Consider the following 21,777-nt stretch of genomic DNA (forward strand, 5'->3'; position numbering starts at 1 on the left):
AAGTAGTTGGACCTCTAGAATGCTGTGGAAGGGCTTGTATTTGGCAATGGTGGTGTGCAAATTTCTCCCGAGCTTGTAGTTGACCCGTGTGAAATGAAAAATCAGAGCCCAGCATCTCCTCGACGACTTGTAATAGCCGGTCAAGCATTGTTAGCACCGCTAAACATTTGGTTTTGGGCTGGATTTTGGAAGGGCTAGAGTGGACTAGGTGGGAGGGGGCTCTAAAATCCACTATTCAAATTTCACATGGTAATATCTCTCTTTTGCCGCTAAAGCTTAGATAGTCGCCATTGCAGAAGCAAGGCCGGATTCCGGAATTTTCCAAGCTTTTGAAAGGTGAAAGCATATAGCTATTGGTGCCAGATCGCGGTTGGTTGCGGGGGCACGGTAAGCCCTGTCTTCTACACACTGTGAGAGTTTTGCTGGTGCTCTAGGTGGTAGAGAAAAACAGGGCCACAGGCACGAAACATTCCTTCATATTCATCCATGCTTGTATGTCTCAGTCAAGGCTTTCTACGATGGAACATTCTCATGCATCGAGTGACCATGGACAAACACACACTACTTGTGAGCATACACCCTGCTCATGTACACCCTTTGAAAATACATGACTTAGGCCACATGGATATGCTCTGTTGATGACTGTAACTAGTGATGGACAAGCTTAACTTGTGAACACGCATATATTCCTTAACAAATACATGGCTTAGTTAATGCTCACACACATAAAGTAAGCCTCAAGACTGTCTGTACCTTTGCCAAGAATATTGTAGTGTCAATCAATAGCCATGTATTCAGAGTAACAATTTTGTATTCGTCTTTGTGGATGTTACGGACTTTAGGGTTAGGTTTTCTTGGGAGGCCCAAGCAAGCAAGTATGTGCTGGTTTTGTTTGGCTCAACTAGGAGCTTTGCCTCTATAAAGTGGTCTTGACAACCTTCAGCGGCACATTAGATGCAAATCTTCATTCTACAGAGGAGAGTTCCTCTCTCTCTAGCTATCTACTTCTTCACTAAAGTTGTTTTTGGCTGTTTTTTCCTTGTGCAGACAAGCAGATTGACTTTTAGTTTTGTCCTGCCTTTTGGGATCAAATTAAAGAGAGAGAGTACACACGATATACGTGGTTTATCCAATGTGGGCTACATCCACGGGAAAGCAGCCACTCAATGGCTTTAGTACTTCAAAACAAGAAGTAGATTACAAAGAGATTGTACCCTTACAAAGCTCCCGCCTTGCTTCACTCTTACCACCTCACACCCATCTAGTTGCATCAACTTCACACTATAAAATGTGTGTAGAAATGGTCACCTTTTATAGGCTAAAAGGGTTACCCTCTCTCATGAGAGAGAGCCATGTGTAGCGATCCTTGTGTAGATAAGTCCAAATCGGACCCTCCAATCTGTCCATGTATGGCCGTCCTTGAGAAGACAAGTCCTCCTTTGAAATCGGCCATCTGATTGATTGATTAATACATAAAGAAATACCGAAAGGGGCGTCAGTCTTTGGGACCAATATCTCTAGGCACGGAACTCCGCCGGGCTAGTGCAAATCTATTGTGATCTGTGAATTGTTTTGAAGTGGTTATTTGGTGCTATCGCGATTGATTCTTGACTTGGAGTGTCCAAGTCTGTTACAGCATGTGCAATGTCCGGCCTTGTCCAGACCACATAAGAGAACCTACCGCTGCAGCATATGGAACTTTAGACATATATGCTATCTCTTTTTGTATTTTTAGACACATCCTTGGTTAGTTTAAAATGACCAGCCAAAGGTGCAGAAACTATTTTTGCATTTTACATTGCAAACCTTTCTAGTACCTTTTTGATGTAATCCTCTTGAGATAGCTTTATTGTCTTCTTCGTCCTGTCCCTTGATATCTTCATACCAAGTATCCTCTTTGCAGCACTTAAATCTTTCATTGAAAAAGATTTAGATAACTCCTCTTTTAGGTCTTTGATGTCCTGTATGTTAGCACTTGCAATCAACATGTCATCAACATATAACATTAGGATGATGAACTTCCCATCTCCCAAATTCTTTGTGTAGACGCAGTGATCTGAGTTGCATCTTGTGAATCCGTGATCCAACATCCATTGATTGAACTTCAAGTACCATTGTCTTGATGCTTGCTTTAAACCATAAAAGCTCTTCTTTAATCTGCAAACCATTTTCTCCTTACCTTTTACTTTATACCCCTTTGGTTGAAGCATGTAGATTTCCTCCTCTAAGTCACCGTGCGGGAATGCCGTATTTACATCCATTTGCTCGAGATTTAAATCATGAGTAGCCACAAGGCTTAAGACAAGTCTAATTGAGTTTATTTTTACAACAGGAGAAAATTTTTCATTGAAGTCAATACCTTTTTTTTGAGAAAACCTTTTTACCACAAGCCTAAACTTTTACTTTTTCTTCCCACCTTCTTCCTTCAGCTTACACACCCATTTGTTCTGCAGTGCCCGCTTACCTTTAGGCAACTCAATCAACTCCCATGTTTGGTTGCGATGTAATGAGTCCATCTCCACTTGCATGCTCTTCATCCATTCTTCTTTGGATTCGTGATGCATAGCTTCTTCGTATGATTCCGGCTCTCCAGAATGTGAGATCAAGAGATGGTTGAAGGATGGAACGAACCTTTCTGGAGGTCTACTTGCTCTTGTAGATCTTCGGGGAAAAGGTTGAGGCTCCTCATTGGGTTGACGTTGTTGCACATTGTCATCGTTTGCAGTCCTTGAGTCTTCACCGTGTTCAAGCTCCATGTACTCATCACCTATTTCTTTTGTTTGTTTCTTTCTAAGTAATCTTTGTATATCTTTTGTTTGTTGAAAATTACATCCCTACTTCTAAAAATTTTACCATCTTCATGATTCCATAGGCGATACCCAAAGTCACCTTCTTCATAGCCAATGAATAAACAGTTTTTGGACGTTGCATCTAGCTTTGACCTTAGGCTTCTATCTATGTGCATGAAAGCCTCGCACCCAAACACTTTGAGAAATGCATAATTCACTGGTTTACCTGTCCATGCCTCTTTTGGAACTCCCCATATCCAATGCCGTTGAGGGTGATCGGTTGATTAAGTACACGGACGTACTTACAGCTTCTGCCCAAAGCTCAAGCGGTAGGCTTGCATGTAGATGCATGCTTCGTGCTCGCTCCATGATTGTTCTGTTCATTCTTTTAGAAATGCCATTTTGTTGAGGTGTCCTTGGGGTTGTCCTTTGTCTTCGAATGCCATTGCTAGCACAAAAGCTTTTAAAAGCTTGGCTGTAATATTCGCCTCCATTGTCGGATCTGAGGCATTTAACCTTAGTATCTGTTTCATTCTCCACAAAGGCTTTCCACCTTTGAAATATGTAAAACACATCAGACTTATTCTTCACGACATAAACCCATGTTTTTCTAGTCGCATCGTCTACGAATTACACAGTACAATGAGCCACCAAGTGATGGTGTACTTGCAGGACCCCAAACATTAGAATGAACCAACTCAAGTTTTTTATTTTTTCTTTCATTTCCTGATTTTGAAATTTTACGCTCTTTTGTTTACCATAAACACAATCTTCACAGAACTTCTTTCAAACCTGGTAGAAGCTTCTTTGTTTGAAGGATTTACATTCCTTTAGTACTCATATGTCCAAGCCGATAGTGCCACACGGCACTGTCGACTTCTGTAGCTATTACACAAGTTGAAGATTACGTGCTGACAGTACACAAGTAAAGTGTACCGACCTTTTCTCCCTTGGCAACCACCAAAGATCCCTTTGAGATCTTCCTCCGTTTATTTCCGAATGTAATGTTGTGACCTTCATCGTCGAATTGTCCTTTAGAGATCAAATTTTTTCAAGAGAAAGAACATGTCTAACATCTTTAAGCTTCCATTCATTTCCGTTAGCAGTTTTGACACAAATTGTACCTTTGCCGACAGTTTCACAAGCTTCATCATCTCCCAAGTATACATACCCAAAATTACCTTTGGTGTAATCTTGGAAATGTTGCTTGTGTGGTGTCGCATGGAATGAAGCCTCGGAATCTATTATCCAAGAATTAGACACATTGTTTAATGAGAGAACTTGCTCTACTTTACCTGCCACATTGGTCTTCGATGTTGGCTTGTTGTCTTGAGACTCCGACTCCTTCATCTTGGACCAGCAATCCTTCTTGACGTGGCTCTTCTTGCCGCAGTTCCAACATTCAAGAACTGACTTTGTGCGTGATTTGCTCTGCCTTGAGCGATCACGACCCTTTTGGGTTTTGAACCTCTCCTTAGGCCTTCCTCTTGTTTCCACTGATAGTGCAATACTTGATGATTCTCCTGTGCTTCTCCTTTGCATTTTTTAGCTTAAGAGAACACCCACAACATTATCAAACTTGAGAGTGTTTGTGCCAAAGATAGAGTTACTTACAGCCATCACAAGGCTGTCCCAACTATCCCGTAGAGAAGATAGTATAAGAAGAGCTCGCACTTTGTCATCGAAATTGATTTTCACCGATCGAAGTTGACTTATGTTTGTGTTAAAGTCATTTAGATACTCTGCAACTGAACCATTTTTTGCCATCTTTAGATTGAACAAGCGCTTCATAAGAAATACCTTATTGAATGCTGATGGTTTCTCGTAGAAGTCGTCGAGTGACTTCATCAAGTTCTCGGTGGTCTTCATCTCCAAAACGTTCAAGGCCACCGTTGATGCCAAGCTTAACCGGATTGTTCCTAGTGCCTTTCGGTCAAGGACAATTCATGCTTCATCTGCCATCGTTGCGGGCTTTTTTGCAAGACCGCCTAGTGGCAAATAGAGGTCCTTCTGGTAGAGATAGTCTTCAATCTGCATCTTCCAATGCTGCTAGTTTTTGTCTTTGAACTTCTCAATTTTGAGCTTCCCTTCCTCCGTCATGACTCCCACTCAATTCAAGGAATCCTTTCCTTGAGATACTTTAGCTATGAGCAAACCTTGCTCTTATACCAATTGTTAGGAAATATGACGTAGCTTAGTAGATAATTGAGTAGATTACTTAATGAAGAGAGATAACTTTCACACACAAGAAAGAGACATCAGTGACTCTAGTATCTAAATCAAGGCATCTGTTAACAAAGGAGCGGAGCGACTCCCCTCTGGTGCATCCCACTGCACCAAATCTCTGGCCAAGCTGAATTCTGGATTCCGTTTGGAGTAGACTATGCTAAACCAAAAGCATCGAGGTAAAGTTTCACAATCTGAGGAGTATCTGCTAGGTCCTCCTCCTCCATCCACTTCGCATCCAATGCAGGATAGCTCTTGAACTTAACCAAGAACCGCCTTCGGACTTTACCTTTATTCTTCGTATCCTTATGTTCCAAAATCTGTTCAAAACAAGGATCTCCTCGTTTTCTTCCACTTCGGGTTGCTCATCTAGCTCCCCATCATCAGGCACATCACCCTTCAAAGGTTTCAAGAGACTCACATGAAATGCATTGTGAATCCTCCAAGTATTTGGCAGTTTCAATCGGAAGGAGACATCATTTATCTTTTCAGTGATCTGGAAAGGTCCGTGGTATCGCATACTAAGCTTTGGAAAAAGCCCCTCCTTTCCCTTTTTCTTTCTTAGGCGTGCCTTCTCAAAACGTAAGAGCACCCAATCATCCTCCTTCAATTTCAAGTTGCGACGATGGCGATCCGCTGTCGTTCTTGAGACTTCTGCAAAGTCTCGCGAACCTTGGCAAAAGCAGTATCTAAGTCTCGCGTATATTCATCCGCTTCAAAAAGCTAATCTTTCGTGCTTAGGAAGGGTGGAACCTTCACAACACCTTCAACAATCTCAAATGGCGCCTTCCCCGTCGAAGAGTGTATCGTGTTGTTGTAGGCAAATTCCACCAAAGGTAAGTACTTTTCCCATTGAGTCTTCTGATCTGAGATATAAGACTTCAATAAATCTAGAACCATTGAATTTGCAATCTCAGATTGCCCATCAGTCTGCGGGTGGAATGATGACGAGAACTGCAACCGCGTGCCAATGTTTTCCCAAATTGCCTTCCAAAACAAACTCGTAAATCTGGGGTCTCCGTCGGAGACAATCGTCTCAGGCATGCCATGTAATCTGAAGATCTGGGCCACAAACAGTCTCGCTAAGTGATCCGGCTTGACTGTTTTCTTCACTGGAATGAAATGAGCCTGTTTGCTAAATCTGTCAATAACAGTCCAGATACCATCGATAAAAAATGAAATCCATTGCAATACTTTCCTAGGGACGGGTGGGTATGGGTAAAGGCTGTAACAATCCCTGTGCCTTATGCCTGTCAAACTTGACCTTCTGGCATACTAAGCAACTGCGCACAAACTCTTTCACATCCTTTTTTGAGTCTCGGCCAAAAGAAGTATCTCTCTACCCCTTTCATGGTGGTAGCAATGCTGTGGTGACCCGTAAAAGGTGGACACTGGCATTCAGTCATAATCTTTTCCCTCAACGGCTGTGTAACGCACAACACGGTTTTACTCATCAAGTAGCCTTCCCCAATGGAGTATCCTGCTACTGTCTCTCCTAAATTATCTTCAAAATGTGTATCTGTGGCATACTGGTCGACCATATCCTCGAAGCTCCTATGATGTATCGCGGAAATAGCCAGAACCAATGGTTTCCGAGACAAAGCATCTGCCACCACATTCTTCTGTCCCTGCACATAATCTGGAAGTGAAACTGTGACAAGATGTTCGTCCACCGCATCTGCTTTTCCGAAAGATGCTTCTGTGACAAGAAGTAGCGCAAACTCTGATGGCTTGTAAAGACGGTAAAATCCGCTCCGAGTAGGTAATGCCGCCATTGAGTAAGAGCATGGATAACCGCTAAAAGCTCTTTCTCATAAATCTGTGTTGTCATCTCCGGCCTTGAGAACAATCGGCTCTCGTAAGCAATGACATGGCCTTCTTGCATTAAGACCGCACCCAGACTACGACCACAAGCATCACAATATACTTCTAATGACTTCTGCAAATCCGGCAAAGTCAAAACTGGTCCCGTAGTCACTTTCTCTTTCAATGTTTGAAAGGCAGTCACCTCTGTGGATCCCCACGAGAAAGGGACTCCTTTTTGTGTCAAGATATGCAAAGGGGAAGCAACCTTTGCAAACTTTTGTATGAACCGCCTGTAGTACAAACGTAGTCCCAGGAAGCTTCTAACTTCATGGACATTCTTCAAATCGGGCCAATCACGTATAGTCTCTATCTTGGCCGAATCCATTTGCACTTCTGCTGCTGAGACAATGTGTCCCAAAAAGTGTATCTCTGGTAGGAAAAATTCACTTTTGTTTGCATTAATCACTAACTTGTGATCTCGTAATGCTTGAAAGACCTGAAGCAGATGAGCTCTGTGTTCTGCCTCATTCTTGGAGAAAACAATGATGTCATCAAAGAAAGTGCCAACAAATAGCCTGTACTCTCAAAAAATCCTGTCCATCATCTGGTTAAATGTCGGAGGAGCATTGGTTAAGCCAAAAGGCGTCACCAAAAACTCAAATAACCCAAAAGTAGTCCGAAAGGTTGTCTTGTAGACGTCTCCCGGCGCGATTTGGATCTGATGATATCCACTCTTTAGGTCAATCCTGCTAAAGCACGAGGATCCTGTAACTTGTCGAGTATATCATCGATCCTAGGAATCGGAAATCTGTTCTTGATGGTGATTTTGTTGAGAGCTCTATAATCGATGCACACTCTCCAAGATCTGTCTTTCTTCAAAACCAACAACACTGGAGAGCAATACGGTGAAGTACTAGGCTGGACAAGACCCTTTTCCAAGAGGTCTTTCACTTGGTTCATAATCTCTTCATTCTGTGCTCGGCTCACACAGTAAGGTGGCCGGTTCGGTGGTGTGCTTCCAGGTATCAGATCAATTGTATGATCTTCAAGACGAGCAGGTGGTAACTCGCCTGGTAGGCCCTCTAAGAAGCAATCGGCGTGGGAGTGGAGAAAATCTTGGCGTTCTTTATCAAGTTTAGACATATTTGTCCTATCCTTATCGCTCAATTCTTTCATAAAGATCGAGTAAACAAACAGACTGGATTTCATTAATTTTGAAATGGCCGAAGCCGATACAATAGGGACACTCGCCCTTCAGTTTAATATCAAGTACAATGGTTTTGCCCTTCTCTGTAGTCAAAGTCGCTTTCCTCGCCCGATAGTCGACCACGGCGTTGTTCTTGTGGTACCAGGGACTTCCTAAGAGAACATCACAATCCTCCAAAGGCATTATGAAGAAGTCCTCATGCCCCAAATACCCCTGACAATGCAACCGAAGTTTGCCAATGACAAGTGTAATGGCTACGTCCCTGGCGGGTGCCGCTAGAACTGCCTCCGCAAGTGGTCCCATCCGATCGGGAGTGATCTCGAGCCGCACCGCCAATTCCGGTGAAATGAAGTTGGCCTTGGCTCCTCCATCAAAGAAGATCAGGGCCTCTTGATCTTTCACTTTGCCCCAAGTCGGCAAAGTTCTGTACTCTTGTCCATGGTGTTGGGATCGGTACCCACACAATCTGGAACCAGTCGTGTTTTCATCTTGCCTTTTTGTCCACGTTCCTCAGCTGCTCTCGAACTCTCACGCCTTTCGTCGTCCTTATCATTCTGTTCTTTCTGTGCCTTTTTAGGGCACTTCACGGAGATATGTCCATGTTCCCCGCATCCAAAGTAGTTCCCCTCCTTGATGAATCGAGCTCGCTCCTGAGGAGTAAGCTTGGGTCGTGCATCCTTTTTCTCTGGGTTGCTCTTTTTCTTCCTACTTTCATTCCCAGAAGTCTGTTCGGCTCGTTGTGTCATGGCCTCATCTGTGGGGTAGGTCAGACTGCCAGAGTGAATGGCAAAGCCCCGCTTCGCATGACTCATCAACTCCTGAATAGAAGCTGACTTCTGCTCCAAGCAATGATCTCGGATCTCTGTAGGTAGACCCAAGGTGAACCGCTCAATCTGTTCTCTGAACGAGATCTTCTTGAATGAAGAGGTGGGTTGTCACGTGACACATCCCAACACTAAGTGTCCGTGGACAATCTACACCACAGCAGGGTTCAGTCAGTCTAGTCAGTTAGATTAGCAGTGATCTGGCACTTTTGTGAGTCTATTCGTAGACCGTGCATGCCCAGTCACTTAGCATAGATGCATATCCTCCGGTTGCACATAGCATGATCATCGGAATTCCCATCAGAATCCATTAGCATCAGTTAGGGGAATTTTCCAGTGCATTTAGCCTATTTTCCTATGTATTGGTTATTTTCACTTATTAATTTTAAGTGACTTTCCAACAAAAGTAGGTAGGGCAATTTTGCTAAGTTAATATATAAGCAAACCCAAGTTAGCACTTTCTGGCAGAAGAGGCAGCAGGAGCTTCCCGCTCAACAGGCAACTTCTCAGCAGTACCCTCCCTCAGCATTAGACCATCGCCATTACCACCCTCCCTTGGCGTTTTTCTCCCTACAGCAACGATCTCCATAAGCCTCCAGTTCTTGGCGCTTTTCCCGCGACAGGCTCAGCCTAGCCATTAGCGTTTTCACTAACGCCAGCAACAGCAGCAGATTCAACATTTTTTAGCATTGAATTCAGCAGAGCATCATCACAGGCACATCAGCGTTTTTGCTTTGCAAAGTCAGATCAGGGTCGAATGCATCAGATACATCAGCGTTTTGGCAAAGGATAGATTCAGCCAGCGTTTTGGTTTTCAGCCCTAAACCACATCAGATCCACATAGTTTCAGCCCTATGACACAGTAGCAGAACTCCCCCAAGTCGGTTGCAGATGTTCCCCCATTTTCAGCCACCGAAACAGCCCCGAAAAACAGCAGTTAGAAGATCTCAGATTTCAGCCATGAAGTCGTCGTGGTCATCACCGTCATCGTCATCGGCATAGTCCCATTGCATACGCATTGTACACCTTTGTGCAATCAAAGTAGACCACTCTCGCCGACGAGAGTGGGGCCTTCGGAGGAGGGTTTTACAACCTCTCGGTGTCGTATCTCTTCTCTCTCCTTCTCTCAGTCTCATTCACTTGCACGCACAATATCCTCTCGCTTTGTTCGTGATCATAGCACTCTCCATAAGACGGAAAGCTCTCTTTCCCTAAGAACTAAAAGGAACATTGAGCAATAAAGATCACTAATCTTGAGAAAATACAACATTCATTCCGTTGCACCTAACATTGGTATCAGAGCTTTGGAAGTGTTCTGCATTACTCAAGGAAAGAACCACAAGAACCACAGGATTTTTTTTTGCTTGTTGCGATCGCATGAACCCAAGTTCACTTGGGCGTGGCGATTCCTAATCGTGTTTTGTTGAAGAGTGACAGGAACCCCAAGAAAGAAGGGCTTGTCCAGCCTCCCCTTGTGTCTCTTTTCACTCATTGAGAGCGGACCGTGCACTTAGCGGCCGGCCACTCGACGTGAGGTGGAAAAAAGCAACCTTGGTGTGAGCGCAAGGCCGCCAAGGGGTGCGCCCGCAGAAAAGGGTAGAACTCGGGTGAAGAGAAGATCCTTCTCCAACACGATTTGCAAGCAAAAGAAAACCTCAAGAACCTCAAGAACCTCAAGACCCTCAAGAACCAAGTTCCTCGTGAACTTAAGAACCAAAGATCCTAGTGCATGGTCGTCACCTGAAGCGGCATGGATACTTCACATTCATGTGATGAGCATGAGAGAGGCGACGAAGGATTCTCGCCACCAGGAGATTTTTCCAACCCTCCCCCTTCGCCATCTACGCCACGAGTTGTCCTCACTCCTATGGAGATGATGGTCAAGTCGATGTTGGACATGATGGCACAACAACAAGAAACGAATCGAGTTGCATTGGCACAACTCGCAAGCAAAGCAGAAGAACAAGCAGCAAAGGACCGTGCACAAGAAGCCAAGGACCGCGAGCGCGATGAAAGAAACGCCACACTTGCTGCAAAACAAGAAGAAAATCGCCTTGCTCTTGCCGCAAAACAAGAAGAAAATCGACTTGCTTTCGAACGCGAGCGCGATGAACGAGAAGCTCAAAGGGAGACTTGCAATCAAGAATTTATTTCCCAATTGCTAGCCTCGAAGACCGAACCACCCAAAGATCGTGGTAGTTCGTCAAGTGGCTTGCTGGTAGTTCGTCAAGTGGCGCAAGCCACGACGCGGATTCCAACCATCCAGGTACAGAAAAGTTGACTTTCAGTAAGTATGATGGTAAGATGGATGCTACAGTTATTCATTCTTGGCTGAATCAATTTAATGCTTATTTTGCGACAACTAAGAAGAAAGGAAATAGCAAAGTTTTGACGGCAGCTATGTACCTTGCCGGTGATGCCATCAATTGGTACCACGTATGGCAAGAGTCACAGCTAGCCGCGCACCTAGAGGCAGCCAACGATTTCACGTCCCTCTCTTTTAGTTGGGTTGATTTCCAAGACAAGCTCAAGGCGCGGTTTATGCCACCTCAGTACCTCGCACGATTGAAGGACGATTGGCGCGCTCTCAAGCAAAATGGTATGCTTGTTATGCCTTTTTCTAATCGTGTTTTGCAGCTAGGTACCCAACTACGCATGTCGGATGATGAGCGCAAAGAGGCTTTTCTCTTTGGATTGGACGAGTATATCAAGTACGATGTCGAGGTATTCGATCTAATCGTTCTCAACAAGGCGGTAGCGATTGCTCTCGCACAGGAGATGAAGCACAACAAGGGAAAGCCTAAGGAGAACAAGACTTCCACAAGTACCTCACAGACTTCTCAGAACCCTCAGAACGGTAAGAATGGTAAGAATGATAACTCTTCTAACCAATCTTCCAACAGTCTCTCGTCAAAGAATTCTTCCAATGAATCTAAGGGTAAGGCTAACACAACTGCTAAACCTAAGCTTACTCCAGATGAAAAGGTAGCACAAGGAATTGTAGGAGGATACATCACGTCGGAAGAACAAAGCACTTATTCTAAGGAAGGTCGTTGTTTTCATTGTCACATTAAGGGTCACATAAAACGAACATGTCCTAAGCTTGAATCGAATGAATCTAAAGAACCCACAACACCCACTACATCTGTCAATGCAATGAATGATAACACAATTGTGCCCAAAGTTTCTCAGGACCCTCCCATTGATGATTCTCTCATTAAATGTTATGGTCGCACGTCGGGGCACCGTTTTGTCATATTGTTTGACCCAGGTAGTATGCATGATGTGATCAGTTCCTCTCTTGTTAAGAGAGCCCGCCTCGAAGTTAGTCCGAGATCTCCTATTGAGGTCTTTGGCTTTCGTCCTGGTATAGACGCTCTCATCACGAAGGAGTGCCTTGATGTGTTGTTTTCAATTCAACAGGCTGCCTTCACTAGAAGATTTGTTGTTTCCCCCCTCTCAGGACGTGATATGATTTTAGGCATTCGATGGTTTCGTAATAATGATGCTCTCCTGAAATTTGCGGCTAACACTATAACTCTCAATGTCGACAGTGATTCTCCTATTGTCATTCATGGAGAGGACATTGCTCCTTCTCCATCTGTCATTGCTACCGTTGTGAATTGCCACAGTTGATTGCTCTAGATCATAAGAGAAAGATTCGATCTCATTGTTTGCATGTGTTTGATGAACAGGTTGTCACTCCGTCTCTATGTTCATCTACATTGCATACACAGTCTTTAGAGAAGACAAGATTTTTTTCCTTCACTTTACATGGAATGGGTATGTTCATGGTTTTGTGTTGGAGATGGTTTCAGGAATTTTCAGCCATGGAGATTCTTGAAGACGAAAGAAGCAGATCTCTAGACAAAGTTGACGCAAGAACGGAGATTCAAACGATTTTGTGTCGCTTTCGGCTCGGCCCAAAGAAGCAAGCGTTGCAGACCTTTATGAAGTTCAAGTACCGTACGACCCACACAATAGAGTGGGCCGGTGAAGAGTCCCTTCCAGGATTCCGGATGCTGTTGGCGATCTCCCTCGACGCCATACAGTTCGGTACCAATACCTCACTTTGAAAAAGGAGGGGATGTCACGTGACACATCCCAACCCTATGTGTCCGTGGACAATCTACACCACAACAGGGTTTAGTCAGTCCAGTTAGTTAGATTAGCAATGATCTGGCACTTTTGTGAGTCTATTCGTAGACCGTGCATGCCCAGTCACTTAGCATAGATGCATATCTTCCGGTTGCACACAACATGATCATCGGAATTCCCATCAGAATCCATTAGCATCAGTTAGGGGAATTTTCCAGTGCATTGAGCCTATTTTCCTATTTATTGGTTATTTTCACTTATTATTTTTAAGTGACTTTCCAACAAAAGTAGGTAGGGCAATTTTGCTAAGTTAATATATAAGCAAACCCAAGTTAGCACTTTCTGGCAAAAGAGGCAACAGGAGCTTCCCGCTCAACAGGCAACTTCTTAGTAGTACCCTCCCTCAGCATTAGACCATCGCCATCACCACCCTCCCTTGGCGTTTTTCTCCCTATAGCAGCCATCGCCATAAGCCTCCAGTTCTTGGCGCTTTTCCCGCGACAGGCTCAGCCTAGCCATTAGCGTTTTCACTAATGCCAACAACAGCAGCAGATTCAGTGTTTTTTAGCATTGAATTCAGCAGAGCATCATCAGGCACATCAGCGTTTTTGCTTTGCAGAGTCAGATCAGCCTCGAATGCATCAGATACATCAGCGTTTTGGGATTGCAGATGCAGATCAACCTAGCGTTTTGGCAAAGGATAGATTCAGCCAGCGTTTTGGTTTTCAGCCCTAAACCACATCAGATCCACACAGTTTCAGCCCTATGACACAATAGCAGAACTCCCCCAAGTCGGTTGCAGATGTTCCCCCATTTTCAACCATAAAAACTGTCACGTGACACATCCCAACCCTATGTGTCCGTGGACAAGCTACACCATAGCAGGGTTGCCCGTCAGTCAAGTCAGTTTAGAATAGCAGTGATCTGGCACTTTGTGAGTCTATTCGTAGACCGTGCATGCCCAGTCACTTAGCATAGATGCATATCCTCCGGTTGCACACAACATGATCATCGGAATTCCCATCAGAATCCATTAGCATCAATTAGGGGAATTTTCCAGTACATTTAGCCTATTTTCCTATTTATTGGTTATTTTCACTTATTATTTTTAAGTGACTTTCCAACAAAAGTAGGTAGGGCAATTTTGCTAAGTTAATATATAAGCAAACCCAAGTTAGCACTTTATGGCAGAAGAGGCAGCAGGAGCTTCCCGCTCAACATGCAACTTCTCAGCAGTACCCTCTCAGACCATCCCTGGCGTTTTTGCATCTTCACCCATCCCTGGCATTTTTGCATCTACACCCCAGCCTGGCGTTTTCCTTCTCTAGCAGCATAGCCATCACCTTGGCGCTTCCCCACATTAGCCTATCGCCCTCAAGCATCTCAGATTTGCTAGCTTTTTTGTCTTCACAGCCCAGCGTTTTGGTGAAGGGAAAGGCAGCCCTAGCGTTAGTGAATTTCAGCCCAAACCGCATCAGATCTGCAGTAGTTTCAGCCAGCAGAACCTCAGCCTTTGCATCGTTTTCAGCAGGTGCAAATTTGCCCAAAAACGAAGCCTCACAGGTACAGAACATCAGCGTTTTCATCTTCAGCAGTAACCCCGACAAGAGCCATCATTTTCAGCCATAAGCCCAGCAGTCAAGCAATCCATTTCAGCCCCGAAAACAGTCCACGAATTTCAGCCAAAGAAGATCACAGATTCAGCCATCGAGTCGTCGTCGTCATCGCCGTCGTCGTCATCGATATAGTCCCATTGCATCAGTCCATTGCATTCGCATTGTACACCTTTGTGCAATCAAAGTAGACCACTCTTGCCGATGAGAGTGGGGCCTTCGGAGGAGGGTTTTACAACCTCTTGGGTGTCGTATCTCTTCTCTCTCCTTCTCTCAGTCTCATTCACTTGCACGCACAATATCCACTCACTTTGTTCGTGATCATAGCACTCTCCATAAGACGGAAAGCTCTCTCTTTCCCTAAGAACTAAAAGGAACCTTGAGCAATAAAGATCACTAATCTTGAGAAAATACAACATTCATTCCGCTGCACCTTACAAAAACGCAGCCAAAACAGTCATTTTCAGCCACCGAAACAGCCCTGAAAAACAGCAGTTAGAAGATCTCAGATTTCAACCATCAAGTCGTCGTCGTCATCGTCGTCATCGGCATAGTCCCATTGCATCAGTCCATTGCATACGCATTGTACACCTTTGTGCAATCAAAGTAGACCACTCTCGCCGACGAGAGTGGGGCCTTCGGAGGAGGGTTTTACAACCTCTCGGTGTCGTATCTCTTCTCTCTCCTTCTCTCAGTCTCATTCACTTGCACGCACAATATCCTCTCGCTTTGTTCGTGATCATAGCACTCTCCATAAGACGGAAAGCTCTCTCTTTCCCTAAGAGCTAAAAGGAACCTTGAGCAATAAAGATCACTAATCTTGAGAAAATACAACATTCATTCCGCTGCACCTAACATGGGTAGAAAAGAGCTCCAGAATCTCTCACAATAAGCATTTATTGTATCTTTCTTGGTCATCCGAAGATGGCTCCAAGCAGCTCGTATATCGTGTTCATACTCTTGCGTCAACCAAGAAGAAATAAAAAGCTTCTTAAATTTCAGCCATTTAACTGGCGCAATCTTGTTTAAAAGAAGCGTGGACCACCAAGTGCGAGCATTCCCCTTAAAGTAAGAGGCAGCTCTCCGAATCTTGGAGTGCTCTGAGTAGCGTCCTCCTGTGAAAGCGATGTCAAACTGCTGTATAAAAGACAGCCTTAGAAGCATTAGAGTATCCTGAAAAAGTATCAAATTTGATCGAGTGTCCACCTTCCTTAAACTCTCGGACTTTCTTGCTTTTATCTTCCAGAAAGTCATACTGGTTGGCTTTATAAAAATTCTTCTTGTTCGCATAAAAGTTTCCGTCATCGGAGTCTGAACTGTCTGTAGACGAGTCCTCAGTAGAATTGTCAGTATCTGGATGAGATTTAGACTTCTTTGCCTTTTTCTTGCCCTTTCCGAAGCGTTGTTCCTTGCTTTGCTTTTTGCCTTTTCTATCTTTCTTCTCTCGAATCTGAAGAGCTAGAAGAACTGTAAGAAGAAGAAGAAGAAGAACTGGCTACTCCTTCAAAGCGAACACGCTTCTTCTGTTTCTTTGCTTTGTCAAATGTCGACTGACGACCCAAATAACCCAGGAAGTCAGTGCCTTTCTTTTGCTTTTTGCCGTGCTTTTTGACTTTCTTTTGCGCGTCAAAAAGCTGAGCAACCCGTGCATCAACCACCTCTTCTAATTCCTTCTCTGAGTATTTCTTGTGAGCAGAAGGTTTCTTGAGAGCAGGTTTCGGAGGTGGTGTTGTGGTTTTCTGCCACTGCTCATGCACTTCCTGAAAAGAAGTCTCGCTCATATATTTTGCAAATTTTGGGTCCTTCGCAAAAGTGAGCATTGTCTTTGTTGCATCGCCAATCAATTGACGACGCTCCATCTCTCGTCGCTTCGCCCGAGTAGGCCTAGGCGGGCCATACTCTCTGCCGGAATCCTTGTTGTGATCCCTGTCCGCATTTCCAGATGCAGAGGGAGTCGACTGATCCTTGCGTGAAGCCATAGGTGCCGCGGAAAAAAATTGGGGATCGGATTTTCCGTAGAAGAGAAATCGGCCGTGCTCTGATACCACTATAACAGACTTGGACACTCCAAGTCAAGAATCAATCACCACGGCACCAAATAACCACTTCAAAACAATTCACAGATCACAATAGATTTTCACTGGCCCGGCGGAGTTCCGTGCCTAGAGATATTGGCCCCAAAGACTGACGCCCCTTTCGGTATTTCTTTATGTATTAAATCAATGCCAAAGTACAAGAGAGCGGTTAGGGTTTCACTCTGAGACTGCGTCCAGATGCTCTGCAGAGTGAGCCCCTCACCGCTTATTTAAAAATTACAAGGGATGCCCAAAAGCAGAGCCCCAAAAGCTTCCGGAGCAAAAGCAAAATACTCTCACAAGCCCTCTTGAGGCTTTTACATTAAAATAAAGCAACAATCTTTCTCTCTCTTGCTCCCTCTCACACGGTTTGCGTGGACAAAAGCATCAAAAATTGCGTCGCTTATAAAAGCTGCAAATCAACCAGCAAATTCCGGAAATCCGTACCGCTTGCCACGTGGCATTTCAGCTGCCTGCTTTAGGGTTTCCAGCCACATTAGGGTTTCAGCCAACAGTTAGGGTTAGGGTTTCTAGAAATTAGGGTTTCTGCAAATTAGGGTTTTTGGCAGAAATTAGGGTTTCTGCTCTCGGTAGCCACGTCATCACTTTGTGACAGAGGGAGGGGGAGATAGGGAGGCGATGGGCACGACAGCGCGAGGGGGGGTTGTGGGGTGGGCGAAGCACAACAACGAGCGCGTATCTCTTCAGTTCAGAGTTGCCTCATTGGTATTGCATGTGTGTACATTCCATTACGAATCAAAAGCAAATACCACATTGGCAACGGTTGGAGGGTGTCCAGTGGCAGGTGCAACGGAATTGAAATGGAGAAGATCTAGGTTGTACACTTCCACAAATCCTTTCTTTTCTTTCCTTGCATTAGTGATTCCTTTTACTTTTCCCTGAAGAGAGGGAACGAGAGTGCGGTAGAGATGTGTAGAGGGAGAAAGAAAGAGAGAGAAGAGGAGAATGACACTTGATGGGGTCCCAACCAACCCTCTCAAAGGCCCCCCACACCGTTGCGGATGTGGTATTTGCTTTAGATTGCATAAATGGAATGTATACACATGTACACACTCTACTGACTCGAATGATGACTGTCGCCGCGGTAACTCCTCAAGACAGGCACCTCCGGAATTGATTTGATACACCTTTGGATTCATCTCGATGTGGGATTGCGGATGGCCACCAAGGGCTGATCTGCACTCCCGATGCGAGAGGAATGAAGGGCTGAAAACATAGATCTCGATGATGCCGATGATGGGCAGCAGTGGAGCACTTGGTGCCGGCGATAGATGCTGAGGTATTGTGAGGCTAAGGCTAGAAACTGAAAAACGCTGATAAGGCTGAGGGCTGAAATCTGAAATTGCTGATGACTGATGAAGCTGAGGGCTGAAATCTGAAAACGCTGGCGTTTGTGGGCTGAAAAAACGCTGGTTTGCTGAAGTGCTGATCTGCTATGCCGATGACTGATCTGAGGGCTGAATCCTTGATGAAAACGCTAGGCATCTGCTACAGGAGGACAATAGATGGTGGCAAAAACGCTGATGGGCTGATGCTCGAAAATGCTGTAGATGCTGAGGTACTGTGAGGCTAAGGCTGGAAACTGAAAGCGCTGATAAGGTTGAGGGCTGAAATCTGAAATTGCTAATGACTGATGAGACTGAGGGCTGAAATCTGAAAATGCTGGCGTTTGTGGGCTAAAAAAACGCTGGTTTACTGAAGTGCTGATCTGCTATGCCGATGATTGATGTGAGGGCCGAATCCTTGATGCAAACACTGAGGCATCTGCTACAGGAGGACGATAGATGGTGGCAAAAACGCTGATGGGCTGATGCTCGAAAATGTTGGATGTTGATGCTGAAAACGCTGAGGTTGATGGTGCGGGTACTGCTGGTATTGCGGGTACTTAGTCTTGCGTTTTCTTCTTCTTCTTCTTCTTTCTCTAGCGCCCAATGGCTTGCTTATGTACTGCCAGAATGATGGGTCGAGCAACTTCATTTCACCCCCACGATTTGACTTAAAAACCCAAAGGTCACTAATGCCTTATAAGAGGTGGTTCACACGCGGATAAGAGGCGGTTCATATGCGGTGGAGTGCTAATGCTTGGTGCTGATGGATTGTGCAATCAGAGGGTATGCAACTACTCTAAGTGCTTGGACATGCACGTCCTGCATATAGGCTCACAAAGGTGCCATAACACTTCCTAGGCTGACCTAAACCCTAGAAGTAGGAGTTACAGCTTGTCCACATGCACATAGGGTTATGTGTGCATGTGACATGGTTCCTTTTACTTTTCGCTGAAGAGAGGGAATGAGAGAGTGTGGTAGAGATATGTAGAGGGAGAGAGAAAGAGAGAGAGGAGGAGAATGACACCTGATGGGGTCCCAACCGACTTTCTCAAGGGCCTTCCACACCGTTGGCGATGTGGTGTTTTCTTTAGATTGTGCAAATGGAATGCACACACATGTAATACCTCAAGTGCAAACTCTACCGACTCGAATGATGACTGTCGCCGCGGAAACTCCTCAAGATGAGGCACCTCCGGGGCTGATTTGATGCACCCTTGGATCCTTCTTGATGTTGGATTGTGGATGGCCACCAAGGGGCTGATTTGCACTCCCGATGTGAGAGGAATGAAGGGCTGAAAATGCAGATCTCGATGATGCGGATGCTGGACAACAGTGGAGCAGTCAATGCCGGCGAGGGGATGGCCGAGGGGAGGCTCGATGGGCTGCCAAAATACCATACCACAAGGGGAAACACGCAAAGCCAGATCCGAAACACTTTCTAGTGAGGGAGATGGACTGAAATCTGAAAACGCTGGCTGATCTGTTGGGAAGAGGAGCGCTAGGGCTGGAAATTGCTAATGCTGGCTGATGTTGTCCAAAACCGCTAGCTGGTCTGCAGGGCTGAAAACGCTAGGCTGAGATTTGCAAAATGCTGGGTTGCCTGCTCCTTCTGCTAGCGCTCTGCAATCTACTCCAAAGCCTGGCTGCCCGGTTCCCTTTATAGTGCTGAAAATGCATTTCCAAATTTTGAGTGGTTTACATTGTCCTAAAATGTTGTCATGTTATAGATGTATTTTTGAGATTTCAACCAAATGCTCCATGTGTCTGTGTATATGCATTTGCGCTTGTGGGAGTCATGATAATATCTTAGTACACAGGGCTTTGTATTGATGTATCTTATGTGAGTGTGTCGTGTGATACTGCACATAATAGAGTTGCATATGTGCGGGCACATGGGGTTTAGTGACAGAGATTTGTTACTCAAGCTTTGCATTGATGTTTGTTCGTTTGAAACGGCACCTGTGTATTTTTGGCGGTGTATGCATAGTGGTTCTTACTTCTACGCCACCATTGGCATTATTGATGAAGATAGTGGGGATACTACAGTGTCCAGTGTAACACTATGCATGATGGAGCTGATTTTTTTCTCTTTTGGACAACTTACATTGGTTTGTAACTTGCATTGTTCCTAATAGGTGAATTTCAGTTCTTCCTGGATTCGTGTGTGTGTGTGTGTGTGTGTGTGTTGTGTGTCTTCTTCCTAGCCCTTCTGTTCAGTACAACAAACTTTGCATGCTTCTGATGTGGTTATCCTTATTCCAGAATCTAATATCTAAAAATATGACGAGCAAAGTCTTGCACAAGGGAGGCTGTCATTGCAGAAAAGTGAGGTGGCAAGTTCTTGCCCCGACCGAGCTGATTGCTTGGGATTGTAACTGCTCAAACTGCTTGATGCGTGGGAACAAACATTTTATTGTACCAGCTGAAGACTTCAAGTTGGAGGAGGGATCTGAAGATTGGATTACGACGTACACATTTGGGTCTCACCTAGCAAAACATAAATTCTGCAAAGTATGTGGGATCAGCTCATTTTATATTCCACGGTCAAATCCCGATGGCATCGCAGTGACCGTTGGATGTGTAGACCCAGGTAGTATCAATCATGTCTCTGTGAAGAAATTTGATGGAATTAATTGGGAGGATTCCTTTGCAGCCTCAGATATTTCTACCCTGTCAAAAGTCGAAAAACCATAGGGGGCTTGCCTATGTTTGTTAACAAGTGAGATGCAATCACTTCTCGCTTCTGTGTTGGAATTCGAATTTCGAAACAGTTACAAAGCATGGTCGAAGCAGTTAACATCAAATTACCTCACGTAAGATTCTCTGTGTGTGTGTGTGTGTAAAGGTAAATTCTTAGAGTAATGTTACATTAAAGATAGGATGTTGGAAGATATTCATGATGGTCTACATGCTCAGATTAGGTTATGTTATACAACTATCCTCTAATCAAGAAAATCGCGCAAGTTTTGGAATTGTTAGTCTAGACACTCAACACTTGATTTTGAGAATACGCACAATTGCAACTAATAGTTGATTTGTGTGTCTTGGCGGTAGGGCCGGAAAGCTGCTCTTGTGAAAGCTGCCTTCTCTTCCTTCTCCTTGCAAAATTTAGGTCCTCAAATGTGGTGCAGGCGTGTGTATATGTCTACTGTAAAGAACATTCTACCACAATTGAACAGTTGCACATTTTCTGCACATTGACTCTGCTTGTAGTTTCCTTTTTAGCGCCACATTTTGACTTGTCTTGCATGCTGCTTAGACAATAAGTGCCTTATGAGGCTTGCCACACCTTGCTACAGCAAAGGATCATGAAAGAAAAAACACAAACTTTTAAACCACTGCGCGCTTCACCTTATCACTCAATTGGTCATAGGCCGAAATTGACGTGGCTTTTTTGAGTTAAAACCTGTGCTAAGGTTCCAAAGGATTTTCTCGATCCCTTTTTTTGTCACTTTTGTAGCAAACACTGATTGCCGCTCCTGTGCATTCCTCTGCCCTCTTGATTGCATCAATGTTGCTGTCTTATGGCCATTTTGTTTTGATGCTCATGCGTTGTGCATGAGAAATATTGTCATATGTCTGAACGATTTTACAAAACTCGTTAAAAAGAAAGGAATCTAGAGATGATCCCGTTGGGGCAAAGGCCAGAGGTTAGCGGCGAGGCAAGTGGGAGGGTAGAGTTTGGGACGGGTGTTACATGCTCCCCCAGTTATACCCCAGTTATGCATTGTATTGTTGCAAAACTTGTGAAATTTGATGCATCTTTGGATGCACTTTAAATGTCAATCTT

At 44.6% G+C, this 21,777-nt stretch overlaps 1 protein-coding gene across 3 annotated transcripts; it reads left to right on the forward strand.

Annotated features, from left to right (window-relative positions):
- The first annotated feature begins 233 nt into the window (after positions 1-233).
- Positions 234-21,392, forward strand: LOC147454376 (carbon-sulfur lyase). Of its 3 annotated transcripts, XR_015188773.1 has the most exons (3): positions 417-567; positions 20,250-20,800; positions 21,042-21,392. XR_015188773.1 is itself a non-coding variant. In XM_086517325.1 (2 exons), exon 2 carries the CDS (start codon positions 20,268-20,270, stop codon positions 20,679-20,681), a length of 414 nt encoding a protein of 137 aa, XP_086373451.1. In that variant the 5' UTR covers positions 234-387; positions 20,250-20,267; the 3' UTR covers positions 20,682-20,880. The 3 variants fall into 3 exon arrangements, 2 of the variants coding, with proteins under 2 accessions (XP_086373451.1, XP_086373450.1); XM_086517325.1 differs by lacking the exons at positions 417-567; positions 21,042-21,392 and adding an exon at positions 234-387 and having other exon boundaries at positions 20,250-20,880; XM_086517324.1 differs by lacking the exon at positions 21,042-21,392 and having other exon boundaries at positions 20,250-20,880.
- Positions 21,393-21,777: the final 385 nt, after the last annotated feature.

The sequence above is a fragment of the Adiantum capillus-veneris genome, chromosome 7, assembly GCF_014529385.1.
Source record: "Adiantum capillus-veneris isolate H3 chromosome 7, ASM1452938v2, whole genome shotgun sequence".
Classification (NCBI taxonomy): Eukaryota; Viridiplantae; Streptophyta; class Polypodiopsida; order Polypodiales; family Pteridaceae; genus Adiantum; species Adiantum capillus-veneris.